The 26,791-nt window shown below is 42.0% G+C and overlaps 1 protein-coding gene across 3 annotated transcripts in view; it reads left to right on the top strand.

Moving 5' to 3' along the window:
• Positions 1 to 26,791, top strand: part of LOC147028297 (collagen alpha-3(VI) chain-like) — a 115,241-nt gene that overhangs the window by 53,633 nt on the left and 34,817 nt on the right. For all 3 annotated transcript variants that reach the window (XM_085878575.1, XM_085878574.1, XM_085878576.1), the window contains 6 exons: positions 8,796 to 8,983; positions 10,409 to 10,814; positions 11,856 to 12,172; positions 22,384 to 22,648; positions 25,745 to 25,932; positions 26,075 to 26,480. In XM_085878575.1, the coding sequence (XP_085734701.1) occupies positions 8,796 to 8,983; positions 10,409 to 10,814; positions 11,856 to 12,172; positions 22,384 to 22,648; positions 25,745 to 25,932; positions 26,075 to 26,480 (1,770 nt within the window). The remainder of the gene's footprint in view (positions 1 to 8,795; positions 8,984 to 10,408; positions 10,815 to 11,855; positions 12,173 to 22,383; positions 22,649 to 25,744; positions 25,933 to 26,074; positions 26,481 to 26,791) is intronic.

Genomic DNA, 26,791 nt, shown 5'->3' with positions numbered 1-26,791 from the left:
ACCAGGCACCAGCGAGAAGCGATGATAGAACCAGGCACCAGCGAGAGGTGATGATAGAACCAGGCACCAGCGAGCCGTGATCAGCCTCCAGAGCTCCGCTCAGAGCTCGTCCCGACAACCAAAACTCTCCTCTCGGTCCGATCGCGCCGCAACCTAATTCACCCTTGTCCAGGGGGGGGGGAGGGGACGCCTCCTCCCTCCCCGCTTTCCCTCACTGGACGGTTTTGGTGCGCAAAGTGTGCTCGTCGCCCTGTCATTGGCCAAAATGGGTGCCAAGGCTGTTGATTGGACCGGGGGGGGGGTAGGGGGGGGGGCGCGATGGCCGTCGCTGCAGACCGCCCACCAAACAGGCAGAGGATCATCATCCTGCGTGGGCTCCGCCCACCAAACAGGCAGAGGATCATCATCCTGCGTGGGCTCCGCCCACCAAACAGGCAGAGGATCATCATCCTGCATGGGCTCCGCCCATATACGTGCTGATATGCACGTAGGCAATGGCGTCGGTCAGAGCGAGGTGAAGGTGAGGGTGATGCTGGTGTTGTTGTAGTTGATGTTGGTGGTGTAAAAATAATGAAAACCCTGACTATCAAAATAACTCCGCAGCGCATGAACATTTTATTTCCCATTAGACACAGGTCAGGAGCCCTAACTATAAACACAATACTTACCGATATAACTGTTCTATCGGGACTCTGAATGTTGAGTGCAGTAAGTTTCCAGATTCGTAACAATATGACCTTGTCATGCTGAATTGCCGACAGCTTTTCAAATATCATCATGCCAAGTAGTGGTAATAAAGCTTACTTACTCTGCAGTCGTAAAGTACAGGCGCTATTGTCAGTTGCAGTTTAGCAACGGACATACGTGTCATTATAAATTTCAAGTTATACTGCGAAAAATATCCACGGGACATTCATCAGCTTGGAATAGAAGCTTTCGGGGACCGTTGTCCTTCATATGAAACTATGCAGAGGTGAGTGAACTTTATCCAGGCTGGTTATGAGGTTGAAGACGCAACATTTGAAAGCAGACTGACAACTGTGAATGAGGAAGACCATGTTCAAATGGTTGGTGCCATTCTAGTTTGGAAATGAAGGATCGGGATTCTATAGGTCGTGCAGGCATTTTCTCTGCTTCAATGTTCCACATATTGACTGAAAAACGGAGAAAATGAAAAGTCATTTGTTCCAAAAAAATGTTTTCACCATTCGTGGTGGCATTGTGGTGACAGCATCCACTCTGAGTCTGAGAGGTCGGTGGTTCGATTCTGATCTTGGCCGAGTCATATCAGTGACTTTAACGATTGTTCTTGCTGTTTTCTCATGTTCAGCATTTATCGGATGAAGCATCGACAAGGGAGTTATGAGAAAAACGTCTCTCCCCCAAGCCCCAATGGGATTCCAACTCCTGGGTTTTGGGCGAGGAGAGAGATTTCTACTCGATTTCCCCACTGATTGCAGAAAGAAAAGCAATCACAAAATGGCATCACCGGAACCCAGAGTGCCCTGAGAAGTTATGTCAGGTCCCCCAAGATCACTGGAGATCAGTTTGTCTGAACTGAAGTCCTGCGTTGCCTGGTGTCTCCATCTGCATATGTGTGCATGACTTGTGAGACAGCTCTTTTATGAACCTTAGACCCTGTGAAAAAAAAAAAACAGAAGAAGAATGGTTTCCTGTTTGATCAATGGTGATGAGCTGACTTCAAGGATGTTGATGCGCATGACTTATCTGCAGTGTTAGCAAAATGAGGGTGACCTGTTCTGGGGCGCGTCGTGACAGTGGAAGAAAGCGTGACAGTTGATATATTAATTTGATCCATAGTTGAAAATGCAAAATACTGAATGGTCTTCACCACAGTCGCTAAAAGAGGTAATTGTTCATTGCAGCCAAGGAGCACTGAAGATTGAGGCACTTCAAAGTTTGTACCATGGCATTGTGCCTGACTATTGTGTCCCAGGACATATAATGCACAGCTACTGTGGGGGGAGGGGGGAATTGCACTTTGCGCTGCATTGGAAGCAACCTGAATTTCTGTGGGATGGCATAACCTTGCTCCAGGACAATGCCGCACTTCATTGCTTACATGACATGTAGTCTTTGTTGGAGAATTGAGGTCAGGAGACTCTTCCACACCCTTGATTTCTCTCCATAAAAATGGAACCCCTCACCACTCTTTGCTCTTCTTTGGTCAGTACTCTTTGGAGTTCTCTCTCCTCTTCCTCTTCTCTTTATAAGGGGTGAGGTCCAATGGCACCAAGTTTCTGCCCTGCCTCAGCCATGATACTCCTCAACTTCCCCCTGTCCTCAGCCAACTCTCTCCGTTCTCCAACCACTCCCACCTCACTGATATCACTCCTCACAAAATCCTCCCATCTCAAGTGTGGTCTTCCTCTTTTCCTCCGACCTTACTCCCTCAACCTATCCACTCTCTTTGGCATTCTCTCTTTCCCCCATCCACAAGTGCCACGCCCACCTCAGTTGGCATTTCACCAATCTCCCCGTCAAGCTCATCTGCACACCAATCTTCTCCCTCAGTTCATCCATCCTCCTTCTATCCACCCTCTTCACTCCCACAATCCTCCTGACCCAGTTGTTCTCACAAACCTGCAGCCTCCCCAGGCAAAAATAACATTCCTTTCCTGTAGGAATTCTCTGCAGACTACTGTAGTATATGAGAGTACATCTCTCGTATACTATATTTCTAACTGCAGCATTTTTCTGGGAATGATCTGTTGTTGTCTCTCTGTCAGTGCCACCGTCTCCGGACTATAAAGGCAGGCCTGCATTACACACAACATCAGAATCTTCCCTTTCATTTCCCTTGATATATTTCTGTCTGCCATTAATCCCACCACCCTGCTCCACGCATTCACATCCACCTGAATCCTCCTCTGCACCTCTGACTCAGACTTACCATCCCCGGTTACTGTTCCCCCAAGATACTCAAACCTATTTCCCTCCCTGATCTCCTTCCCCTCTAACCTGATATTCCTTTCTTTTCTCTGCTGTCTGACCCACATTACCTCAGCCTTTTCCATACTCATCTTCAGCTCATGTTTCTCAAATTCTTCCTTCCACTCCCCCAGTACTTCCTGCATCTCCCACCTACTCTCCACAACAACGGCCAGATTGTCCACATACACCACTGGTCAAAAGTTTCAGAACACCCCCGTTTTTCAGTTTTTACTGAAATTTAAGCAGTTCAAGTCCAGTGAATAACCTGAAATAGTACAAAGCTAAGCAATAAACTGCCAAAGGTTAAAAAAAAAGGTTCTGCTACCAAAAACTGAAAAATAATGTAAATTTTAGAGTTGTTTAAAAAAAGCCCTTTTCAGGAAACAAGTGATGGGTGAGCAAGGTGTTCTGCAGCAAAGGAAGTAAATTAAGCCTTGAAAGTTAATGCAAACAATTCCTACAGGTGTTCCAACATTTGTTGATCAATTACAAACCCTCTCTCTGTATAAAAGCAGTGTTGGAACAGACTGTGTTGCTACACCCTCTGAAACATTATTTGGACAACATTGCACTGCACGAAGTAGTATATTGCTGTCATAATGGCGAGAAAAAGCCAATTAACAAAGGAAGACAGACAGACCATTATAAAACTTAAAATTGTCGGTGTTTCCTTTGGAGAAATTGCAAAGTAAGCCAAGGTGTCAGTGAGTACAGTTTCCTACACTATCAAAAGGCATTTGGAGGATGGAGGAAACTCTGATAGGAAGAGGTCTGGCAGACCCAAAGCCACAACACAATTAGAAGACAAGTTTCTAGGAGTCAACAGCTTGCATGATAGGCTGCTCACAGGACAGCAGCTTCAAGCACAGCTTAACACTGATCGAAGTAAGGAAGTCTCAGTTTCAACTGTGAAGAGAAGATTTCGAGCTGCAGTTTTGACAGGTCGAGTGGCGGTAAGAAAGCCATTGCTAACATGGCAAAATAAGAAAAAGAGGCTTGCCTGGGCCATGAAGCACCGCCAGTGGACTACTGAAAACTGGAAGAAGGTCTTATGGACCGATGAATCAAAATTCGAATTCTCGGGTTCATCACGCAGGGTTTTTGTACGCCGTCGAATAGGCGAAAGGATGGTTCCTCAGTGTGTGACACCAACTGTCAAACATGGAGGAGGAAGCGTGATGATCTGGGGTGCTTTTGCTGGATCCAGAGTTGCTAACTTGCACGGAGTGACTGGCATCCTGAACCAAAAGGGCTACCACAGCATTTTGCAGCGCCATGCAATACCATCTGGTCTATGCCTTATTGGTCAGTGGTTCATCCTACAGCAAAATAACGACCCAAAACATACCTCCAGGCTATGTCAGAACTACCATAGAAGAAAAGAACAAGACGTTGGTTTCAAATCATGGAATGGCCAGCACAGTCTCCAGACTTAAACCCCATCGAGCTGGTTTGGGATGAACTGGACAGAAGGGTGAAGGCAAAGCAACCTACAAGTGCAACACATTTGTGGGAACTTCTGCAACAGTGTTGGGAAGAACTTTACGAACAATATCTGATTTCCATTGTTGAAAGAATGCCACGAGTATGTTCAGCTGTTATATCTACAAAAGGTAGCTACTTTGATGAGTCAAAATTTTAGATTAAATTTTGTTCAACAAAACGATTCCATGATTTCTTTTTTATGTGCAATTGTTACTTGCGAAATCTAAAGATTTCGTAAGTATATTGTTGACTTCCGTCCTCTGTGTGTTTGTGTGTTTGTGTGTGTGTTTGTGTTAGTGTGTTTGTTTGTAGGCACGATAACTCGAGAACGGAAGAAGCTACCAATGTCAAATTACACCACGTGATTCAGGAGGGTGATGGCGAGCGCTGATTAGATTTTGGTCAAAATCGGTCAAAGGTCAAGGTCACAGTGAGGTCAAACATCCAAAACATGATAACCCGAGAACGGAAGAAGCTACCAATGTCAAATTACACCACGTGATTCAGGAGGGTGATGGCGAGCGCTGATTAGATTTTGGTCAAAATCAGTCAAAGGTCAAGGTCACAGTCAGGTAAAACATCCAAAACATGATAACTCGAGAAAAGTTACCACAGGTATTGTTGACGGAGCATGAGTTTGGAAGATCGAGTTAAGTTCGGCGGAATTTGTGTGTCAATTTGTCGAGTTATGGCTGTTTTAAAAATTTCAGTGTAAGCACCCATGGTGCAGAACACCTTGCCTAGTTGTAGGCCGCATTGTGTTTTCGATAAAGATGGTGTTTAAAAGTCATTTTTCATCCCAATAAAGCTTATCGTCGCATGCCTGACTCGCTAAGCCGTCGGATGGTGTAAATATTGTTTGTGGATGGCCGAATATGAAGGTTTTATGACTTTGATAAAATAATATTAAGTAATTCTGTAAATTCCTGTGGAGAAATGGAGTATTTTTGCTTCGGTCGACGTTACGAGTTCGTTTTTACTTCGATTTTAATTTTGTCTTCGGTTTTTGCGATCACTTAGGACGCTTAACACTCGGTTGTCGAAATTCTGGTAAAAATCGGATGTTTTGGAGACGTTTTAAGATTGTGTTAAAATATTTCACCCACCGCGTCACGACTCGTCACGTGGCACAGCGCGCTGGAGTAGACGCGTCGTTGAGTCACGTAAGGGTTTTGCGTGTGTGCGCTGATGTCATCGCGCTTGCCCCAGCATCCTTTCGAGTTGGGGGGGGCATTGAGTGTCACCTTTACGTTACGTTAATCCGCTGTAACTCGAGAACGGAAGAATCTACCAATGTCAAATTACACCAAGTGATTCAGGAGGGTGATGGCTCGCGATGATTATATTTTGGTCAAAATCAGTCAAAGGTCAAGGTCACAGTGAGGTCAAACATTCGATTTTTTATGGTCTGGTACAGAATCATCGTTGAAACTTCTGGTTTGCGTCGCTACCTTCTCTAGAGACAGTTTTTATAAGACAAGGTCAGAGGTCAAGTTGACGATTTCGTAAGTACCAGTCTATGACTGCTTGTTTGTTTGTTCTCTGCTTTAATTTCAGAGTACATTGAAACATTAAACAGCTTAAATTTCAGTAAAAACTGGAAAAATGGGGGTGTTCTAAAACGTTTGACTTGAAGTGTACAACATCCTCCCTGGAATACTCCTCATGTTTACCTTCCTGCTTACCAGCTCCATCGGCATGATAAACGTTAGTGGGCTGAGTTCACTTCCCTGTCTCAAACCAATGTTCACGCTGGACTCCACAGACATCCTCGGACCATCCAAAACGCTCCCCTTCATTCCCTTGTACATCCCTTCCACTAACCAAACTTCTGTTTCTGGCATTCCCATCCATCTCAGTGTCGCCATCACCATCTCTTTCAGGACAGTGTCATAAGCCTTCTCCAGGTCCACAAATCCAAATGCCACTTCATATTGTACCTCCATCCTTTTCTCCACCTGCTGTCTCAGTATGAAAATCCCATCCATCATCCCCCTTCCCTTTCTAAACCCTTGCTGCTCTTCTCTGATCTCTATATCCACCCTCTTCCTTATCCTCCTGTCCAGAATCCTCTTCAGCACCATCATGACATGACTTTTGAGCATAATGCCCCTGAACTTCACCCGATCTTGAACATCACCCTTCCCCTTCGATGTCATCCAGGCTATGTCATGACATGTTAAGGTACACTTAACCTTGTCTTCCACTCCTCCGGAACTGAATGCTCTATCATACATACAGGGCTGTATTTATAGCAGAGAAAGTGGATCACGTGTTCCGGGGCCTCCACATTTTTGTGAAATTTAATTTTTTGTTAGATCCTCGTGGAAGATCTCTAAGTCTTACTCACATTGTTGTTCTTGTGGACTTTTTAGATCCTCATGGAGGATCTCTAAGTCTTTCTCACGTTGTTGTTCTTGTGGACTTTTTGGTTTCACAGCCTACAGTTTTCATCGAAACTTCCTGAAACTTGGCGTATATATGTAAAAATTCCCTGCGCAGACAGTAACCATCTCCGATTTTGAAAATTCCTCCCAGAAAAAAAGTTATGACGTCAAAGTATCTCCGCTAATGGAAATCGCCTAAAAAATTATCTCCGAAACTCGGCAAGCTTTTTGAATTCTGTTTGCGGGAATCGAACAGGGCATAAGCAGAGATGAATTAGTGCACATATGATACATCACTATGACGTCATATCAATTTTTATGACGTCATTCCTATTTTTTGACATTTTTTGTTTTTTGTTTCATTTGTTTCACAGCCTACAGTTTTCATGGAAACTTCCTGAAACTTGGCATATATGTGTAAAAATTCCCTGCGAAGACAGTAACCATCTCCGATTTTGAAAATCCTCTTAGAAAAGAAGTTATGACATCAAAATATCTCTGCTAATGGAAATCGCCTAAAAAATTATCTCCGAAACTAGGCAAGCTTTTTGAATTATGTTTGTGGGACTCAAACAGGGCATAAGCAGAGATGAATTACCGCACATATGATAAATCACTATGACGTCATATCAATTTTTATGACGTCATTCCTATTTTTTGACATTTTTTGTTTCACAACCCAGAGTTTTCATCGGATCTTAGTGAAACTTGCCATGTGTATGCAGAAAGCCCACACACAGGCAGTAACCATCTCCGATTTTGGAAATTCTTCCTAGAAAAAAAAGTTGACGTCATAATATCGCCGCTAATGGAAATCGCCTATACCATTATCTCCGAAACTCGGCAAGCTATTTGAATTTTGTTTGCGGGAATCAAGCCGGGCATTAGCACAGATAATTTATCGCAAACCTGATACATCACAATGACGTCATATTCGTTTTTATGATGTCATCATTCGGAGGACGAGCATTTCAGCTCATTTGAGCTTGTTTTATTAACTCGTTTTCATCAAGTTTAGTTTGAGTCCAAAGCGGAGGCAGATGGGCTTTGCATTTTGAGATGCTTTCTACTTATAATGATACGTATTGGTTTTCACACGATTATAATAAGACAGGAACTGTGTGTGCGACTTTCGGCTGCTCCCGTTAGGGGTCGCCACAACGGATCATCCGTTATGATCCGCATACTGATTTGGCACAGGTTTTACGCCGGATCCCCTTCCTGACACAACCCTGGTCACCTCTTACGACACAGGGATAAGGATTGGGTTTCGCCATGATTCTGGGCTGCCCTACACCCTCTCATAGTGCGGCCCAGTGCAGAGCTCCCGTCCTCCAGCGATCCTCCAACCCAAGCCTCCGAGTAGCCGGATTACAGGCGCACACCACTACGCCCGGTTATAATAAGACAGGAACTAAATTTGTTAATTGAGCACTTACTTTTTCAGGAAATACTGTTTTTCATTGACTACCTTGCAAATACTGTGTTTGAAGTCTTGGTTATTGATCTTAGTAGTGTGATAGTAAGAGCGTCCGCTCCAAGTCTGGGATGTCGGGTATTCAAACCCAGGCCGAGTCATACCAATGACTTTAAGTATGGTACGTGCTGCTTCCTTGATTGAGGTTCAGCATTTGAAGAGATAAGAGCGCAGACAATCCCTGTAGGTTGGCGTCCATTGGGAGGAGGAAACTCCTGCTAAGGAAATGTCCTGCAGAAAACAGTGAGACAGGCTGCACCATTGTATGGAATCACTGGTACTTCGAGTGCCCCAGGAAGTGATGGCACATCTTGCAAGCTCAGTGGTTGTGATTGTCTCATATAACATTCCTGTGTTGTGTCTCGTGTATTCCTCTGCATATCCATGTGTGTGAGATGTGTGTGTAATAGATCTGCTGCCTGCCTTCGATCTTGAGAAAAAAACATTTCCTCTTCATCCGATAATCATGGTGCTCCTACATCCCATGGCAGGCCCTGACATAGTTCTGTTGCTGGATGGCTCGAGTGCTTTGGGTCAGAGTAATTTTGAGCTCATTAGATTGTTGGCATCGCAAGTGATTGCTGGTCTAGACATTGGACTGGAGCAGACCCACGTTGCTGTGGTCCAATATGCCTCAACCCCACGTACAGAATTCGACTTGAATGACTTTACAAGCAAGGTGCAATCTCCTAAAATCTATGTAATAAAAGTACAGTGACTATAGAATGTCCACACCCCCTATCAAAATTTTCACCTTTTGATGTCTTGTAGCTTGGAATTAAATTGCATTAAATCAGACTTTTTCCTCCTTTATTTACACATCGTAACCCACAACGTCCAAGTGAAAACCAAATTCGACAAATTTCAGAAAATTAAAAATACAAAACCAGAATATCTTGGTAGGATAAGTGTCCACCCCCCTTTAATAACAATTGTAAATTAGCTCAGGTGTAACCAATCACCTTCAAAATCACACACCAAGTTAATTGGCCTCCACCTGTGTTAAATTGCAGTGATTCTGATTATTTCAGAATAAAATCACCTGCTCCTGTAGGTTTCCTCTGCTGGGTAGTGCATTTCACAGCAAAGAACCATGAGAACCAAGAAACTTTCAAAAGACCTCTGGGATGAAGTTGTGGAAAGACAGATCAGGGGATGGGTATAAAAATATTTCAGTCCTTGAACATCCCTTGGAGCACAGTCAAGGTGATTATTAAGAAGTGGAAGGTGCATGGTACCCCCAAGACCCTGCTTAGATGAGGCAGTTCCTCCAAACCAGATGACCAAGCAAGGAAGAGATAGATCAGAGAGGCACCGAGAGGCCAATGGCAATTTCAAAAGAGCTACATGCCTTTATGGCAAAGATTGTTCACCGTGTGCATGTGCCGGGATAGAAGGGAAAATGGATGGAGAAAAATCTTGAGGAAAACCTGCTGCCTTCTGCGAGAAATCTGAAATTGGGACAGAAGTTCACCTATAAGCATGACAACAACCCATAGCACACAGCCAAAGCTACACTGGAGTGGTGAAGGAACAAAAAGATAAATGTCCTTGAGGTGCTCAGTCAGAGTCCCGACCTAAGTGAAATCGAAAATCTGTGGCATGACATGAAGATTGCTGTCCATCAACGGTCCCCACGCAACTTGAGTGAGCTCGAACAGTTTTGTACAGAAGAATGAATGGGCCAATCAAGGTGTGCAAAGTTGGTCGAGATCTATCCCAACATGCTCACAGCTGTAATTGCTGCCAAAGGTGCTTCAACCAGGTATTAACTCAGGGGGGGTGGACACTTATCCAACCAAAATATTTTAGTTTTGTATTTTTAATTAATTTTCTGAAATTTGTAGAATTCGTTTTTCATTTGGAAGTTGTGGGTTACAATGTATAAATAAAGGTGGAAAAAGTCTGATTTCATTTAATTTAATTTCAGACTACAATGCAACAAAAGATGAAAGTTTTGAAACAGGGTGTAGACTTTCCATAGGCACTGGATATTGAAATGTATTTGTTCAATCACCATTTATTTTATTGTCATGGAATCGAGGGGAGATAAAGTGCACCCTTGATTCCTGTTTCATGTGATGTTTGGTTTGCATACCCACAGGACTCTGCAGTCAATGCCGTTAGGAGCATTGCTTACCTTGGCGGTCATTCAGACCTGGCTGCTGGTCTAAAACATGTGAAGGACAACGTCATGGTGAAGGCGAATGGAGGTCGCGGAGACATAGGTGCTCCACAGGTGGTGGTGATCTTGACTGGAACCTCACCTGATAACTTTGCAGCAGCTAAGAAAGCATCACAGGTGTTGCAGGACAAAGGAGTGATGGTTGTGGCCGTAGGAGCAGGACGTATCACCGAGAGGGAGTTGAAAGAATTTGTAAGTGATCCAAAAGATAAAATGGCGATGTATCATGGTTCAAGTTACAAAGGTATGGAAGGATTATCAGTAAATCTTCTCGGTGATATCTCTTCTGCCTTGGCCAACAGAAAATCCGTAGAGATACCTTCTGGTGAGTAACCATCACTTATTTAACTTCATTAAATAATTGCTTCTTGAAATGAACAATATGTATCGAACCTGTTTACAGTAATATAACTTTGCTTCGCAATGCATTTGGCCCATCATGCCTCTGCTAACATCATGTAAGATTGTGACATTTATTAGGATTGAAAGATCTTCCATATTTCAATTTAATATATTCAAGATCAGCAAAGAGTGATGTAGCTTATTTATGTCTGTTGGTGGGATAGAGTACTGCACAGCACAATGCGGAGTCATCAGCCAAAAGTAAGACGGTTCCATAGCTTTGAAAAGGTCATTTGGGTAGATAAAGAACAAGACTGGGCTCAAGGCACTTCCTTGAAGCACTCCAACCTGGGAGAGCAGATGTGAGGAGAGGGTTCTATTGATATCAACAGGTTGAGTTGAGTTGAGCAAGCCAGGTATGAAGATGGCCTTTAATGTTACAGGCAGCAAGCTTGACAAGCAGGGCAGGATTCCCAACTGTCTTGAATACCCAAGATGCATCAAGGCAGATGGTCCTGACCTCTTGTTTGGAATTTAAAGGCTCCATCCATTGTTGAGAGAGAAGCAGCAGCATGTCCATAGTTTAGTAGACCAGGATATAATCCAAACTGATTCGAGATCATGCTGTTTGAAAAAGAGGAAAGACCTGATGTTTGCAGCAATGTTGGATTCTATGTCATTGATTATAATTGGAGTAGGCTTACTGGCATGTTGATTTACTGTCTTATAACCTTATTGCCAAAGGAAAAGGATATGTCGAAGAGAACAATGTTTTGTTTTGGGAATATTAGATATCAAAATTTCAAGTAATTTGAACCGGATTTTTTTTTTATCTTCCATTTGGCATGCTACATTGATTTCTTGATTGTAGTCATTGTGTTTCTCCTTCGGCGAAGGTACATGTTTTGTATGCCTTTAACATTGCACATCCAGAAAGATTTGTCACTTTGTGAAACTTGGTGGGTAAATGATTGTTGGAACCAATTGAGTGATTGTTGGGACTTACATGCTGTATCTTTCACAGAGGTGGATGTGGTGTTTCTACTGGATGGAGACATAGGCCAAGCTGAATTCCGACTGATGAAGAAGATGATTGAGTTGCTTTTGGAGGTGATGGATATTCACCCAAATGCTGTTCGTGTCGGGCTGGCACAGTATGGACAGCAGGCCCGATCTGAGTTTTATCTCAACACCTATGAAACTGCAGAGGACATCAAAGTTGCCCTTCAGCATATCCAGCCTCTGGGTGGGCCATCAAACCTGCAAGAAGGTCTCAAACTGCTGAGGCAAAAGCAATTTGTAGAACGATCAGGAGGCCGTGCAAAGCAAGGTGCAACCCAGGTAAGGCAACTGGCATGAAGGTTAAATTTTTAATTCTGGACGTAACATTTACAAACTTTATAGCACAAGGTATGTTTAGTTCAATAATTCCGTGGCTGAAGGTAGAAGTGTGCAAATACAATAACGGTTAATTGTGAATGTAAAGGTCGATGTTGTTGCGAAAGGATTGTGCTGTAAACCTGAAGAATTTAGTTCTACTGAAATTAAGTTTTTGAAACGGGCCATAAACCTGTTGTCATTGCTCCTTTGTGAGGTCCATCTACATCGGGCATAATTTAAATGGTTAGATGTTTGAAATCACTCTCTTCCCCTGGTTCATTCCATATATTCTCCTTCCTTTTCTTCTTTCCCTTTCATAACTCTTCGATTCTCACAACTTGTCTTCCTCCTTAAATTTATTTCCTCCGTTTATTATCCCACTCCTCACTTTTCTCTGATGACATCGGATGTTTCCAGCCCCTAGAACTGAGATTGAAAATATCTCAAGAAATTATATCGGCAATTCTGCCTTTGATAAGTTGTTCCACTATGATGACATTGCTAATGCTCGATGAGTCTCCATGCCTCATACCTCTGTAATTGCCACAGCCCAACAAAGCTATTACTCCCAGCCCATCTCACCCATGCCTTTTGGATTGTTACCTGCACCATCGAAGGTGAAGGAGGTTATGTTTTCACCCCTTTCTGTCTGTTTGTCTGTCTGTCTGTCTTTGTTTGTTTGTGTGCAGGATGTGTCAAAAATTTGGGGACGGATCCGGATGAAATTTGGTGGGCAGGTTGGCTGTGTGACGAGGACAAAGTGATTAGATATTGGTGAAGATCTGGATCCGGATCAAACGACGAGAATTTTTAAGTGATTCTTCACCATTGAGAGATAGAGCTGAACTAATATATGGCACGATATCTCAAAAGATTGTGGACGGATTTTTATGACATTTGATGGACAGGTTGGGTGTGTGACAATGAAGAATTGATTCAATTTTGGCGCAGATCCGAATCTGGATCTGGATACGAGAATTATTTAATTTTTAAAGCCATTGTTCACCATTGAGAGATAGGGCTCAAAACGATACAGTACTGTATAGCAAGATATTTCAAAAATGTATTGGGCTCGATGTGTTCTCGTGAATCAAGCATTGCATGGCGGAAGTATGTGCTCAACCGAGTTCCCTTCTGGTTCTTTGCTGTTTCTATGGAAAAGCTCGATTCCAGTCTGACACTTTAAAGCCACGCTTATTGTGCCCCATGCGAACACAAACCCTACTTAGTATATTGTAGAGGCACTGAACCTCTTTCTGATGCAATTATTGGTTCACGAGTAAGTAAGTGACCACTATATTCGTTATGGGTGTGTGTCTGTCTGTCTGTCCTGAGCATAGCTCCGTGGGTTTTGATCCGATCCTGATAAAATGAGGGTGCAAGGTTTATATCATGATCTAGTTGTGTTTTCCAGAGAATGGGCGTGCTGCGCCCATTATGGGCGGAGCCACGCCCAAAAAACATGTGTTTTTAGGGGGTAGCCAGTTTCAAGTTACATCTTCTCCGAGGGGGTTTGTCGAATCTGGCAAGGGTTTCGGTATTTGGTTAGCCCAATGGCATCTGCATAGCCCTACGGAGCTCGATTTTTCATTTTCGTCCCAAGGTCAAGGTCACGAACTTAGAAAATGTCAAAAAAATCAATAAATTGAGCATCGAGCTCCGAGGGTTTTCAACCGTTTCGAGTGAAAGTTGGTATGCAAGTAGTGCTCTTCGAGTACTACAACTTTCATCATTTACGTTTTTCCCGAGTCCCGCCAGTTTGCCCGTGGCGTCCCCTCGAAGGTCAAAAAATAAAAAAGGCGAACCGTGTACATTGCTCGTGAACCATCGCCGTCTCCAGACTTGTCCAGTCTGTAGTCCTCGAGAAATCAACGTGTCTGTAAGGATGGGGTTCTTTGCAAGTTTGGAAGCTAAAAACATTGTCCGAGTCTCTATTAACTAAATATGACGAAACAATTGCAATCAAAATGATATATATTCTGCACTCAGAGTATTCAGGCATAGGCTGGACCATCAGGTCCATCCCATTGTCGCCGCAAGATGATTTTGGGCCGCCTCCGTCCCATTCTCCCAAGAGTATGGGGTGAGGAACTCCCTCTCAGAACACTGGCACCTTTCTCTGGTCTCGCTCACACAACAGCTTCGGCCTTGAGGACACTAAGTCGCCGAAGGAGACGGAGCATGACAATAAATAAATGGGCCTCAATAAGTCTAAACAAACATCTGCTTTGCCAGGTAAAAATGTCGAAATGGCTGCCCTTTTCAAAACAAGCTCACGACCAGCAAAAGAGAACAAAGTGAATGGGTCGACAAGCTCGACGAACCCCAACAAGCTCCTGATCCCAAGGGATTCTTCATAGTCCTATCCAACAAAGGCAAATTGCTAAACTTCTTTCCCTGAGACTTGGGTTGTGAGTGAGCCATCATCCCCACATTTGTTCTCCTCTTCTGTACTTGGGTGGTGGCTTTGAAGAAGCAACCAAAACTGTGCTGATCAAAGGTTCGGTGACTCCTGGTGCTAGTTTGGAATCAACGCAATCGGAGGCTGACACCAGGGTTATCTCACTTGCGGAGTACAGTCACCAGAAGGAAGGTTGTAATCCATGCGAATGATAGATGCAGTATATCATCGTCATGGCTGTTTACCATTCTAGCATTCTTCTGAAAGACGAAGAGGAACTGTGGGTGAGAACAGAAACCGATACCTTCCTGTCAATCTACAATATTTCAGCTTCAATGAGGCCTTCTCCCTGCCAATTAGTTCTTAATTCACAGTCTGGGAAAATGGTGAGGACATATAACTAGTTACCCATGTTAACTATTCAAACCTTACCAAAGAGTAATGGTCTTAATGAGTATTGACTTTAACGAGACTCCACGTGAGCACCACACTACCCCCTCCCTATTCCTATTGAGTGTGTGCAGAGATTCCATATCACTCTGAAACATGTTGATATACCGCAACGACTTTCTAGGGATCATGTTCCATGCTCGCCTCCTTGCACCGAGTCCGAGATGAGACGTACAGTTCATGTTAAAATATCTCATTAAACTCGATTCAAAACTCAGCTCAAGTTGTGAACTAGCAATGGACAAGCCTCGGATGTTCAACATTATCATGGCCCTTTACAGGACAACATGTCCACAATTCATGTTGCAAGACAGGTATTGCAAGACCGTCATAATGCAGGCACCCTTGCAATAATGGTGTGTGATTAAAGGTGCCTTAACTTGATTAATGGTGTGTGGAGGTGATCATTGAAAATATCAAAGCAATGGTAATTGGAAATGTTAAAAAGGGTGCTCAATGTGTTGATGTGTTTATTATTGTAACTGTCCTTAAACATTGGCCTTGATCCTTTGTGATGATATATACGGTGGTCTGCAAAAATATTCACCCCCTACCAAATAATGCCATATTTGGATGAATTTGGAATCATGTAGAAACAATTTTTCCAAATTAACTTTTTATTCATAACTGAAGGGATCAAACTAAACAGTGTTGTAAAATTGAAGGAGGTTACATGTCAGGAATACCTGCAAAAAACATCTACAAATCAAAATTCACTGGTTACTACAGTCTCCAACCCCTTAGGTCAGTACTTGGTGGAAGCACCTTTTACAGCAATGATGTTATGAGTCTTTTTGGGTTGGTCTCTACCAGATTTACACAGTGACATGGTGAAATCTTTGCTCATTCTTCGCATGAAAATTGCTCCGGTTCTGCCAAGTTTGACGGGGATCGTCGATTGGACCGCAATCGTCAAGTCTCGTCAGAGATGTTTAAGTCAGGACTTTGAGCCACTCAATAACATTTATTTTCTTGTTATCCAGCCACTCCAATGTTGCTTTAGCTTTGTGCTTCGGATCATTGTCCTGCTGAAATGTGGATCTCCGACCCAGGTTCAGATTCATGGCTGACTCGAGAAGGTTTTCGTCAAGGATTCTCCTGTATTTTGCACCGTCCATTGTCCCTTCTATCTTGACAAGCTTGCCAGTCCCTGTTGATGAGAAAAAGCCCCCATAACATGATGCTGCCATCACCATGGTTGACAGTATGGATGGTATTGACTGGGTGATGTGCATTGTTCGGCTTGTGCCAAATGTAGCACTTTGAATTTAGACCAAAAAGTTAAATTTTTCTCTCGTCTGACCAAAAAACTGTTCTCCACATGCCTGCGGTATCATATAGATGCTTTTTCACAAACTACATACGAACTTTTTGATGTGTCTTTTTCAGTGATGGCTTCTTTATTGCCATGTGTCCATGGAGGCCAGTTGTGTGACGGGGACAGAATATTGTTGATTGATGAACACTGACCCCCATCTCAGACATAGAGCCTTGCAGATCTTTCAAAGTCATTGTTGGATGTACAGTGACATCCTGAACCAGTTTTCTGCTTGCCTGGCTGCTGGATTTGGATGGGCAGAGCTGATCTGGGTAGTCTGGGTGGTATAATATGTCCTCAACTTCTTAATGATGCATTTCACCGGACTCAAAGGGATGACGAGTGACTTTGAAATCTTCATATAACCCTCTCCTGAACGGTGCTTCTCCACCATGTCATGTCTGACTTCTTTGGAAAGCTCTTTGGTCTTCATGTTTGTCTTGTTGGTTGACAAAGTGAGTTGTACCTTAAAACTCCTTAGATAAATGGTGGAGCTTAATTTCAAATTTAATCCACTGAATAGATTAAGGTGGAACTTATGAAACCTATTTTGGAACCTTTCAACCAAATAATTTGCTCCTGAACTGATTTAGGGTTCATTAGGAAAAGGGTTTGAATACTTCTGCAACTGAGAATAATCTGATATTCTCTGTTAATTTAACTTATTCACATTTTATCTGCATCTTTAAGATTGATCACTTTGGAGTAGTTTGTAAAAACTCTCTATGTTAAGTTTGACTTGAAAGCATCATGAAATAAGCTCAGGTGGCATCAAAATGTGAAATCTTTGGAAGGGGGTGGGGGTGAATACTTTTGCAGGCCACTGTATCTATCGCTAAAAGTCATTTATCTTTTACGACTGGAGAATGACCAGTCGGTGGTTGGCTTTGGAGGCCAGCTCTGCAATGTGGTTCGCCCAAGAAAAATCATGGCTAATAGTGAGACATTGCAGGTTGAGTGACTGAGCTTCTTCAAGAGGATTGTGAAAAACAAATAGATTGAGTGGCCAAGATGGTCCTTTTGCAGAAAGATAGTCAGAGTGTAAGATTTGTCAGGATTGAAATACATATTCCAAGTTTTTGACCAGATTATGATTTTATCAAGGTCTGAAGAGGGAAAAGAGGCTGCTGCCTGCCTGTCTGAAAGATGAGAGATGTCACGGCAAAGGGTGGAGTCATCATCGATAGATAAAGGGGATTTTCCATTGAGAGTCATTGATGAAGATTAGGAATAGGACTGGGCCCAGAACATCGCCTTGGGGCACTCCAGCCTTGACAGGGAGAGGAGATGAAAGGATTCCATTGAGAGACACCACATTTGCTACGAGAGTAGAGGAAGTCAGTAACCCAAAAGGAGAGTTGGCCTTGGTTGCCATAAGCAGAGAGTTTGGAAAGCAAGTCGGGGTGCCAGCCTGTGTCGAAAGCTCAAAAAATGTCTTGAGTGATGGTCCTGATCTCATGTCTGACATAGAGGGCCTCCATCCATTGATGATTACTTGCAGAGTTACCGCACTATGGGTGATATTATTCCAAGCATGCAACACATTCTTCTGATGCGTACCTTTATTTGGGCGGTGTATAGGCAAGTGACAGCTCTGCATATGCAAAAATAAAAAAAAACCTGGGTTACGTGCATGAAGCAAAATCATACCTTTTGCTTATAATTCAAAACACCTCACTGCATTGGAAAACGTAGGGACAGGAACACTGCACACTTGGTCATTCCGTGCCAACTCACCAAAATTTCGAAAACCTCCCCAGGTCACCTCCTCAGATTTTGTGGGAAAAAATCTTAAATGTACATCTATATGGCTCTACCCACCATGCAAAAGATTAGCTTTCAATTCCTCATAGTTTAAAAAAAAGAATCCATCTCAAGAGACCTTTGAAATTTGGCTCGAAAAATGCCAAATGTGAAAAACGCATTTTTTTTCAAATTCAGGGGCTTATAATTTTATAATGGACTCCTCTAGAAAGTTAATATTTCAAATATTTACTCATTGGCCTCCAGATTTTTCAATTATGGCATCAGATAGCTTCTGGGATACATATTTCTCACTCTGTAGGAAGCTAAAAATTGCTTTTGGGCCAAAACGAGCTAAAATAAGGTTAAACTATAGCAGCCCTCCTGAAAATATGGAACAACTTAAAAAATTTTCCTCATAACACAGAGATTATTGGGTCATTACCTATCCATAGATACATTTGTGTTGGGATAATACACTTAGGTGATGAATTATAAAAGTTTTACCATAAGTCCTTGCCTCCGAGGGCTCTCAAATGGACCAATTTTGTCCCCTGGTTTGACCATGTGGCTTGGGGTTTAGGATCTTCATTTTTTTTTTCTAAGGATTGCCTCATATAAGATGTGTCTAATGACCGAATAATTTTATCTAAAGGCCTTGTCACACCTTGACGATTTAGCCAGCGTATGCCGAAACATGAAAAATTTGTCTAAAACGCTGGCAGACGTCGAATACGTTATGGGTAAGTTTTGTATACGTTTCGAGCACGCTGGCATACATCGAAGTACGCCGAGCTCGTCGACAAATTTTAACATGCTTGAAATTTTTCGACGTATGCCAGCGTATGACTCACATGTTCTGCATACGCTGGCCATGAGTTTTAGGCACGTTTCATGATCGTTGACACACATCGACAGACATTACTTGTAAGTTACTCATAAGTCGAAACACGTCGAGGTAATATTTAGCGTCAGTGTTCCAGACTCCCTGGTTTTTTTTTTGGTTTTTTTTTTCTTCGGTCTTATTATAATATATTAATTATAATATAATATAATTAATAGGCTGCCGCTCAACAATTTAAATCATAACCGCACCAGAAATCGAAGTGTCAACATCACCGTCATGCCAAAAAAAAAAAAAAAATCCAGGGAGTCTGGAACACTGAAGCTAAACATTACCTCGACGTGTTTCGACTTATGATTAACTTACAAGTAACGTGTGTCGACGTGTGTCAACGATCACGTAACGTGCCTACAACTCATGGCCAGCATATGCAGAACGTGTGTCATATGCTGGCATACGTCGAAAAATTTTCAACATGCTGAAAATTTGTATGCCTGGTGTTGGCTTAATGGTTAAGGTAGTGGGCTTGGGATCCTAGGGTCCTGAGTTCAAATCCCGCTCAGCTGTTGAATTAACACCAGGTGGGGTTGACTCTGCCTGTCATCCTTCCGAGGTCGGCAAAATGAGTGCCAGCATGCTGGTATACTGTGTCGGAGTGGCGACCCGTCCAGGATTGTTCCCAATAGCCAAGGAGACTGCTTTGGCGGCACCAACGCTCTGCACAGAGTATGGTCCTAATGGATGGATGGATGAAAATTTGTCGACGTACTCGGCGTACTTCGACGTATGCCAGCGTGCTTCAGTGTGCTTCAGCATGCTCTTGACGTATTCAAAACTTACCCATAACGTATTCGACGTGTGCCAGCATATTCGGCAAATTTTTCATGCGTCGGCATACGCTGGCTAAAACGTCAAGGTGTGACAGCGGCTTGACACTTCGATCTCTAGTGCGGTTATGATTTGAATCGTCGAGCCGCAGCCTTTTAATAGGCTACGCCAAGTGATCGTCGGCGATACGCTGCCGCGCGCTATGCATAAGTCAGACTATCGTTGGGCATAGGTTGTGAACGCTGACAACACGCTCAGCATTCGTTGATACAAGTTATCTATATATTATCGAAACGTTCTGTGTACATTACCAATACGTTATGCATACGTCCAACCCGTTATGAATACGTCCAAAACTGCAAAAAAACCCATCAATAGTTCAGCGTACGCCAGCGTTTTACATTTTGATACCTTGCCATACGCTGGCTAAAACGCCAAGGTGTGACAGGGCCTTTTACGCCCATGGCTTCATATTAAAATAAATTTTTATTTACATGCACGTTTTTTAAATAATAATTCACTTTTTTCATATTCATGAGCTTATAAATCTGAAACTGAACACTCTAGCAAAGTGATGCAGCAGATATTTATAAACTGGCATATGAAATTTAAGGATCTGTTTTCAGAATGCCTGATAAATGCATATGTTTCTATCTGTAGGAAGTTGAGAATGCCACTTTGACCAAAAATGGTGAATATTCTCATGGGCTCCAGAAAAAAGAAAGATCAATGCTGAGTGCCATTACTCGACATTCTTTGTGTGGTTGAGGCCCCTGACATAAAATCTGGTGGACGTCAGTACCAAGTGTCACAGCATGATTTTAAGCATGTTCAAGACCTGTTTTCTAAGATGTAAAATTCTGTGCCTCTGAGTGCTCGATAATCATGATAATGAATGTCATAAAAGATGAAAGGTCATTAAAGAGTTTTCTAAGGTATAAAAATTACTAATATTCATTGTCTCTGTATATCTGTAAATAAAAAAGCTGTGACTCAACTAATCAAATTTGTTCGAATTTATAATTTCCATTCACTTACGAAAGTAATCATTAGCATGTATTTATGAATAAATAACATCCTTATCACTAATGTCTAATAAGAAGCATAATTTAGCCTGATGCGCACCCCTGCAAGTTCACTTTGTTTTGTACCAAGTGAGCCAAATTGCCATATTTGGCTTCCTAAAACTAGGAGTTTGTGCTTTCTAGAGACATTCTGATGCCACAATCTGAAATTTTGGATACCAATTTATAAAATTCTGCAGTAACTCTTTCCTGGATAGTTCCATTTATAAACTTCTGAATATGAAAAAAGTGAATAATTATAAAAAACGTGCATGTAAATAAAAATTTATTTTACTTTGACCCATGGGCGTGAGATAAAATTATTCGGTCAGTAGACACATCTTATATGAGGCAATCTTTAGAAAAAAAAAGTGAAGATCCTAAACCCCTTGCCACATGGTCAAACCAGGGGACAAAATTGGTCCATTTTAGAGCCCTCGGTGGCAAGGGCTTATGGTAAAACTTTTATAATTCATCACCTAACTGTATTATCCCAGCTGAAATGTATCTATGGAGAGATAAGACCCTATAATCACTGTGTTATGAGGAAAAAAATTCTAAGTTGTTCCATATTTTCAGGAGGGCTCCAATAGTTTCACCTTATTTTAGCTCGTTTTGGCCAAAAAGCCATTTTTATCTTCCAATAGAGTGAGAAATATGCATCCCAAAAGCAATCTGATGCTATAATTGCAAAATTTGGATGCCAATTAGTAAATATTTGCAATATTAGCTTTCTGGAGGAGTCCATTATATAATTATAAGCCACTGAAGTTGGAGAAAAAAATGCGTTTTTCACATTTGGCATTTTTAGGGCCAAATTTCAAAGGTCTCGAGAAATATATTTTTTTTTAAACTATGAGGAATTGAAAGCTAATCGTTTGCATGGTGGGTAGAGCCATATAGATATACATTTAAGAATTTTTCCAGCAAAATCTTAGGAGGTGACCCGGGGAACCTTCGGTGAGTTGGCACGGAATGACCCCGCTGTAAATTGTGTAGGCTTGTAATACCCTACCCCACCTGGAGGCGGCGCTACATGGTACATATTTACATAGAGAGTTTGCTCCCCCCCCCCCTTCCATCCCCCAAGGACCACTAGTGAAGATAAAAACACCCCTATACATTAATTGCGCCATGCTGATCCTCTATGGCAAGCTTGGATGTAATTGGCCTTGAACTGTAGGAGGAGTAGCGAGACAAACAAACACACACACAAAGACACTGGTCTGTGAATTATAGTAAGGATTCCTTCGAACATACCACTAAATATTTCACTGTTTATTTGTTTGTCTGACTTCTATGTACTCCTGAACTGCTGGACGGAATGAGTTGATAACTGGTGATTACTCCAGTGTGTAGGGTAAGCTTTTTAGCAGTTAAATAAACGTCGTACTCCTGGATGTGAAGCTTCACATTCCGAGAGACTTGATTATAATATGATTGGTGAATATAGCAGTATGTTTTAGTGTAATACACTATTAGCAAATAAATGATGATGATGCTTTCTCTGTGTTTGTTATACAGATTGCAATTGTTTTGGCAGCAACTGAAATCCAATTTGACCCACGGTCCCAGGCAGCTGCACTGCACAGTGATGGTGTGAAAATTTTTGCTTTGGCAATAGGAAAGGCCACTGCTGATCAATTGGATTTTGTTGCAAGTCAGCCAACTCACAGCCACCTATTCCACCTTCCTGACATCTCGAACTTGTATTCCGTTTTGCCAGAGATAGGAAGGAAATTGGGAGAAGTTATTGGAGTTCTCATTGAGATACAGGTTGTGGAAGGAGGTACGCATTTTATTATTTGATCGTATTGAAGTAAAGCCCATCATGATTGTTTTTGTGTTTTTTTGAGGGTTTTTTTTTGTTTCACAATCTAAGACTTGTGCGAGTGAAAGCACGCACGCACGCACACACTCTTACAGTCTTCATCATCATCTCAAGTCTTCCCTTCCCAACAATCTTGTCCATCCTCATTTTATATCTTTTCATATCTCCCCTCCCCTCTTACTTGCATTTTCTTACCTTCTTCTTTCCTATTTCTCGATGTTTGTTATTTTTCTTGAATATTTGTTTCTGCATGTTGGCCCATTACTCCATTGTCAGTTTGTTGCCCTTCTCCTTCCATGGGCCAATGTTTTGTGTCCAAAAGTGCTGCCTTCATTGAGGTTTACTGTCATAGCATCTGAGATTACTGTCAAGTTTCCTCATGTTTGTCCACCTTACCCATATCAGGTGCTAAGTGCTTAATATATATGATATACAAAAATATAAAAATGTAATTGCATTCATGAACTAGAATGGTGCATACCTCCACCAGGCCGACCAGTTTATGCTTTGTATCCCACTGATAAGCCGGATCTGAATCCAGTGCTGAACCAAAATCGAATTGGCTTGTTCTTCTTACATACCCAAGCTGTCCACCAAGTTTTGTTATAATCTGTCCACAACGTTTTGAGATATTGTGCAATATATAACGTTTTTAGCTTTATCTCTCATTTGTGAATAATCACGTTAAAAATTGCAGTATCTGGATCCGCATCCAGATCCTCACCTAAATCTAATCAATCTCTCCTTGGCCCACACCCAATCTGTCCATAACTTTTTGAGATATCCTGCTCACAATCAAACAAACATGGGGTTAAAACATAACCTCTATCCACCTTCGGTGACGGAGGTAACCAGAGGGTTCGTAGAACACCTTACACCCCACCCCCAGTTTTGAGAGAAAGGACATGGGAAGTGTCTTATAAATCTTTCTTTGTATTTGTGATGACAATCTATATTTCCTACGAGCCGCCATTTTGCCTCAATGTTGATATTACCCAACGATGAGAGCACGAGGGGCAAATTTGATTGGTCGATATGGCGTAATATTAAACTGAACATTTTTTTAGAATTGGCAAGAAGGCGATTTGTGTTCTTCAGTGTTTATGTATATAATTCAATTTAAATAAAATAAAGGTCTTAAAGGCTGTATAAAAATAAAGAAAATTTTTTTTGCCGTTGTAGTTGCACCATTTTTTACACCACCTTACTTAAAACATTAAATTAGTTATTCATATCAGTTGTTTGTGTTCTTTATGACGTTTCTAAAAAAACAGCAAATTTCCTGCTTGGAATGGTTTTTATTTCATTTATCAGGTAGGCAAACAGAGGGAAAAAAAATCCATACAATTTGCCAATTTGAGAGCCAAAGTACTGCTAAACTGTAATGAATTGAAACTGTAATGATTGTGTTCGATTCATGTTCGACAGTGCAGTGTTAAAAAATATATAAAAATCAATGAAATCAAGTAGTTCATCGATCAAAGACTGATATCTATTGACAGACAGCCTGACGGCTCGACAAGGTGAACCAATTGCTGAACCCCGCTTTTCGCTTCATAAGTAAATATTGTCACGCTGACAGCAATTCACCACGACCGTTAATCATTCGGGTGTGGGACTGCAAAACGCCGAAGCTGTCACTTTGCAAATGGCCGATTTTACAAGATGATGCTGAGCAGTTTGCGCCACCTCGTAACTCCAGATGTTTTTGAACACCACGCCGGTTATTCATCCAGGTAATTAACCAAAATGATACGCACCTGGAAATATCCAATACACCAAAACAGTCTGATCAAAGCACTACCGGGCGTGGTGGCGTGCGCCTGTAATCCGGCTACTCGAAGGCTTGGGTTGGAGGATCGCTTGAGGACGGGAGCTCTGCGCTGGGCCATGCTATGAGAGGGTGTAGAGCAGCCCGGAATCATGGCGAAACCCAATCCTTATCCCTGTGTCGTAAGAGGCGACCAGGGTTGCATCAGGAAGGGCATCCGGCGTAAAACCTGTGCCAAATCAGTATAAGGATCATAACGGATGATCCGCTGTGGCGACCACTAACAGGAGCAGCCGAAAGACGAACAACAGTCTGATCAAGGCACAGGACACAAAAACAGGCAGATGTGTCTTTGCAAATACGATTAATTTATTTAACACACAAGAAGACAACACAAACGGAGAATCTCGAGTGTGAAATTTGTCACCCTTCCCTTTCTTCTCTGAAATCAGCCAACATCACCGCATTACATAAACTAGAGCAGCACTCGGCAGAGCGCATAACAATGCGAGGCAGAACTATTTGTTTTGTAGCCCATTGGCCAGATCTGCTTCTGTACCTTAATCAAAATCTAATCGGCTTCTACTTGCCACCTACCCAACTCCTCCACCAGGTTTCGTCTGAACCCGTCCATAACATTCTGAGATATCGTGATATATATATATATATATATATATATATATATATATATATATATATATATATATATATATATATATATATATATATATATATATATATATATATATATATACTGATAAATTACCTGGATTTACAGATGGATTCGGACAAAACTTGGTTGTCAGGTTGTTGTGTGACGAGGATGAATCTAGATTTTGGTGAAGATGCGGATCTGGATACGAGAAATAAAATTTTTAAAAAGTGATTCTTCACCATTGCAAGAAAGGCCCAAAAACGATATGGAGCATGAGATCTCAAAAAGTTGTGGACGACATGACAAAACTAGGTGGATGAGTTGGTTCGATGATGAGCACAAGCCTATTCGATTTTGGTTCAGTTCCGGATTCAGATCTGACCTATCAGTGGGATACAAAATGTAAATTGTTCAGCCTGGTGGAGGTATGCACTCCACCGAGTGCCATTCTAGTTAGAATAAGTATTGCCATACATAGAAGTTTTGCCATAATTAAAACGGATGTCCATTTGTTTTGTTACTTCAGTACGTGATATTTCAGGAAAGATATTGTCATTTATATCAACTGTCTGATCAAAATTGAGTCCTCTGACTTCTGCAATCCTGCAATTCCTGCATCCCATGGCAGGCCCTGATGTCATTCTTTTGTTGGATGGCTCGAGCGCTGTTGGTCCAAGTAATTTTGAATTAATTCGCCTGTTGGCATCACAAGTGATTTTCGGTTTGGACATTGAACCACAGCGGACCCACGCGGCTGTGGTCCAGTACGCCTCGACACCACAAACGGAGTTCAACCTGAATGCATTTACAAGCAAGGTGCATGTCCTAAAATCAAAATAACAAAAGTGTGTTGAAATGTACTGCTTCAGTAATTTTTTTTTATTGTTGAGTAATGGAGGGGAGATAGTGTGTTTGCTTAATTGCTGTTTCACGTGATGTTGATTCTGAATACCCGCAGGACTCTGCAGTCGATGCCATTGGGAGCATTGCTTACCTTGGTGGTCAGTCTGACCTAGCTGCTGCTCTGCAACATGTGCAGGACAAAGTCATGGTGAAGGAGAAAGGAAGTCGTGGAGACATAGGTGCTCCACAGGTTGTGTTGATCTTGATGGGAAGCTCACCTGATAACTTTGCAGCGGCCAAGAAAGCATCAAAAACTTTGCAGGAAAAGGGAGTTATTGTTTTGGCCATTGGAGCTGGAAGTATCACAGAGGGGGAGTTGAAAGAATTTGTAAGTGATCCAGAAGATAAAATGGCGTTGTACCATGGTTCAAGTTTTGGTGGTATGGAAGGAACATCAGTAAACATTCTCAGTGACATCTCCGCTGCCTTGGCCGACCGAGAATTTGTACATTTACCTTCTGGTGAGTAACCATATATGTGACTTGATCGCAAACAAAATTATTTTTGGATTTCTATCTCATTCATGAAATGTTTCACGATTGGCATTATAACCACGACAATATATCATAATTTCACTTGTGTCATTGCCTTTGTCAGATGAGGGGATTGCATTTGGGTCCGTTTGTGTGTTTGTCTGTCTGCACATGATGAGCCAACGTTGACTACAATTTTTTTTACATGTTATCTTATTTTTCAACCGATTGCCTCGATAAAGTATGCACTATTAGAATGCGAGTACATCTACAAACTACAGTGCCTATAGAAAGTCTAC

The sequence above is a fragment of the Eptatretus burgeri genome, chromosome 4, assembly GCF_056783735.1.
Source record: "Eptatretus burgeri isolate ZD-2024b chromosome 4, Ebu_testis_v1, whole genome shotgun sequence".
NCBI lineage: Eukaryota > Metazoa > Chordata > Myxini > Myxiniformes > Myxinidae > Eptatretus > Eptatretus burgeri.
Note: the sequence above shows the minus strand (reverse complement) of the source record. Positions and strands in the feature narration are given on the sequence as shown.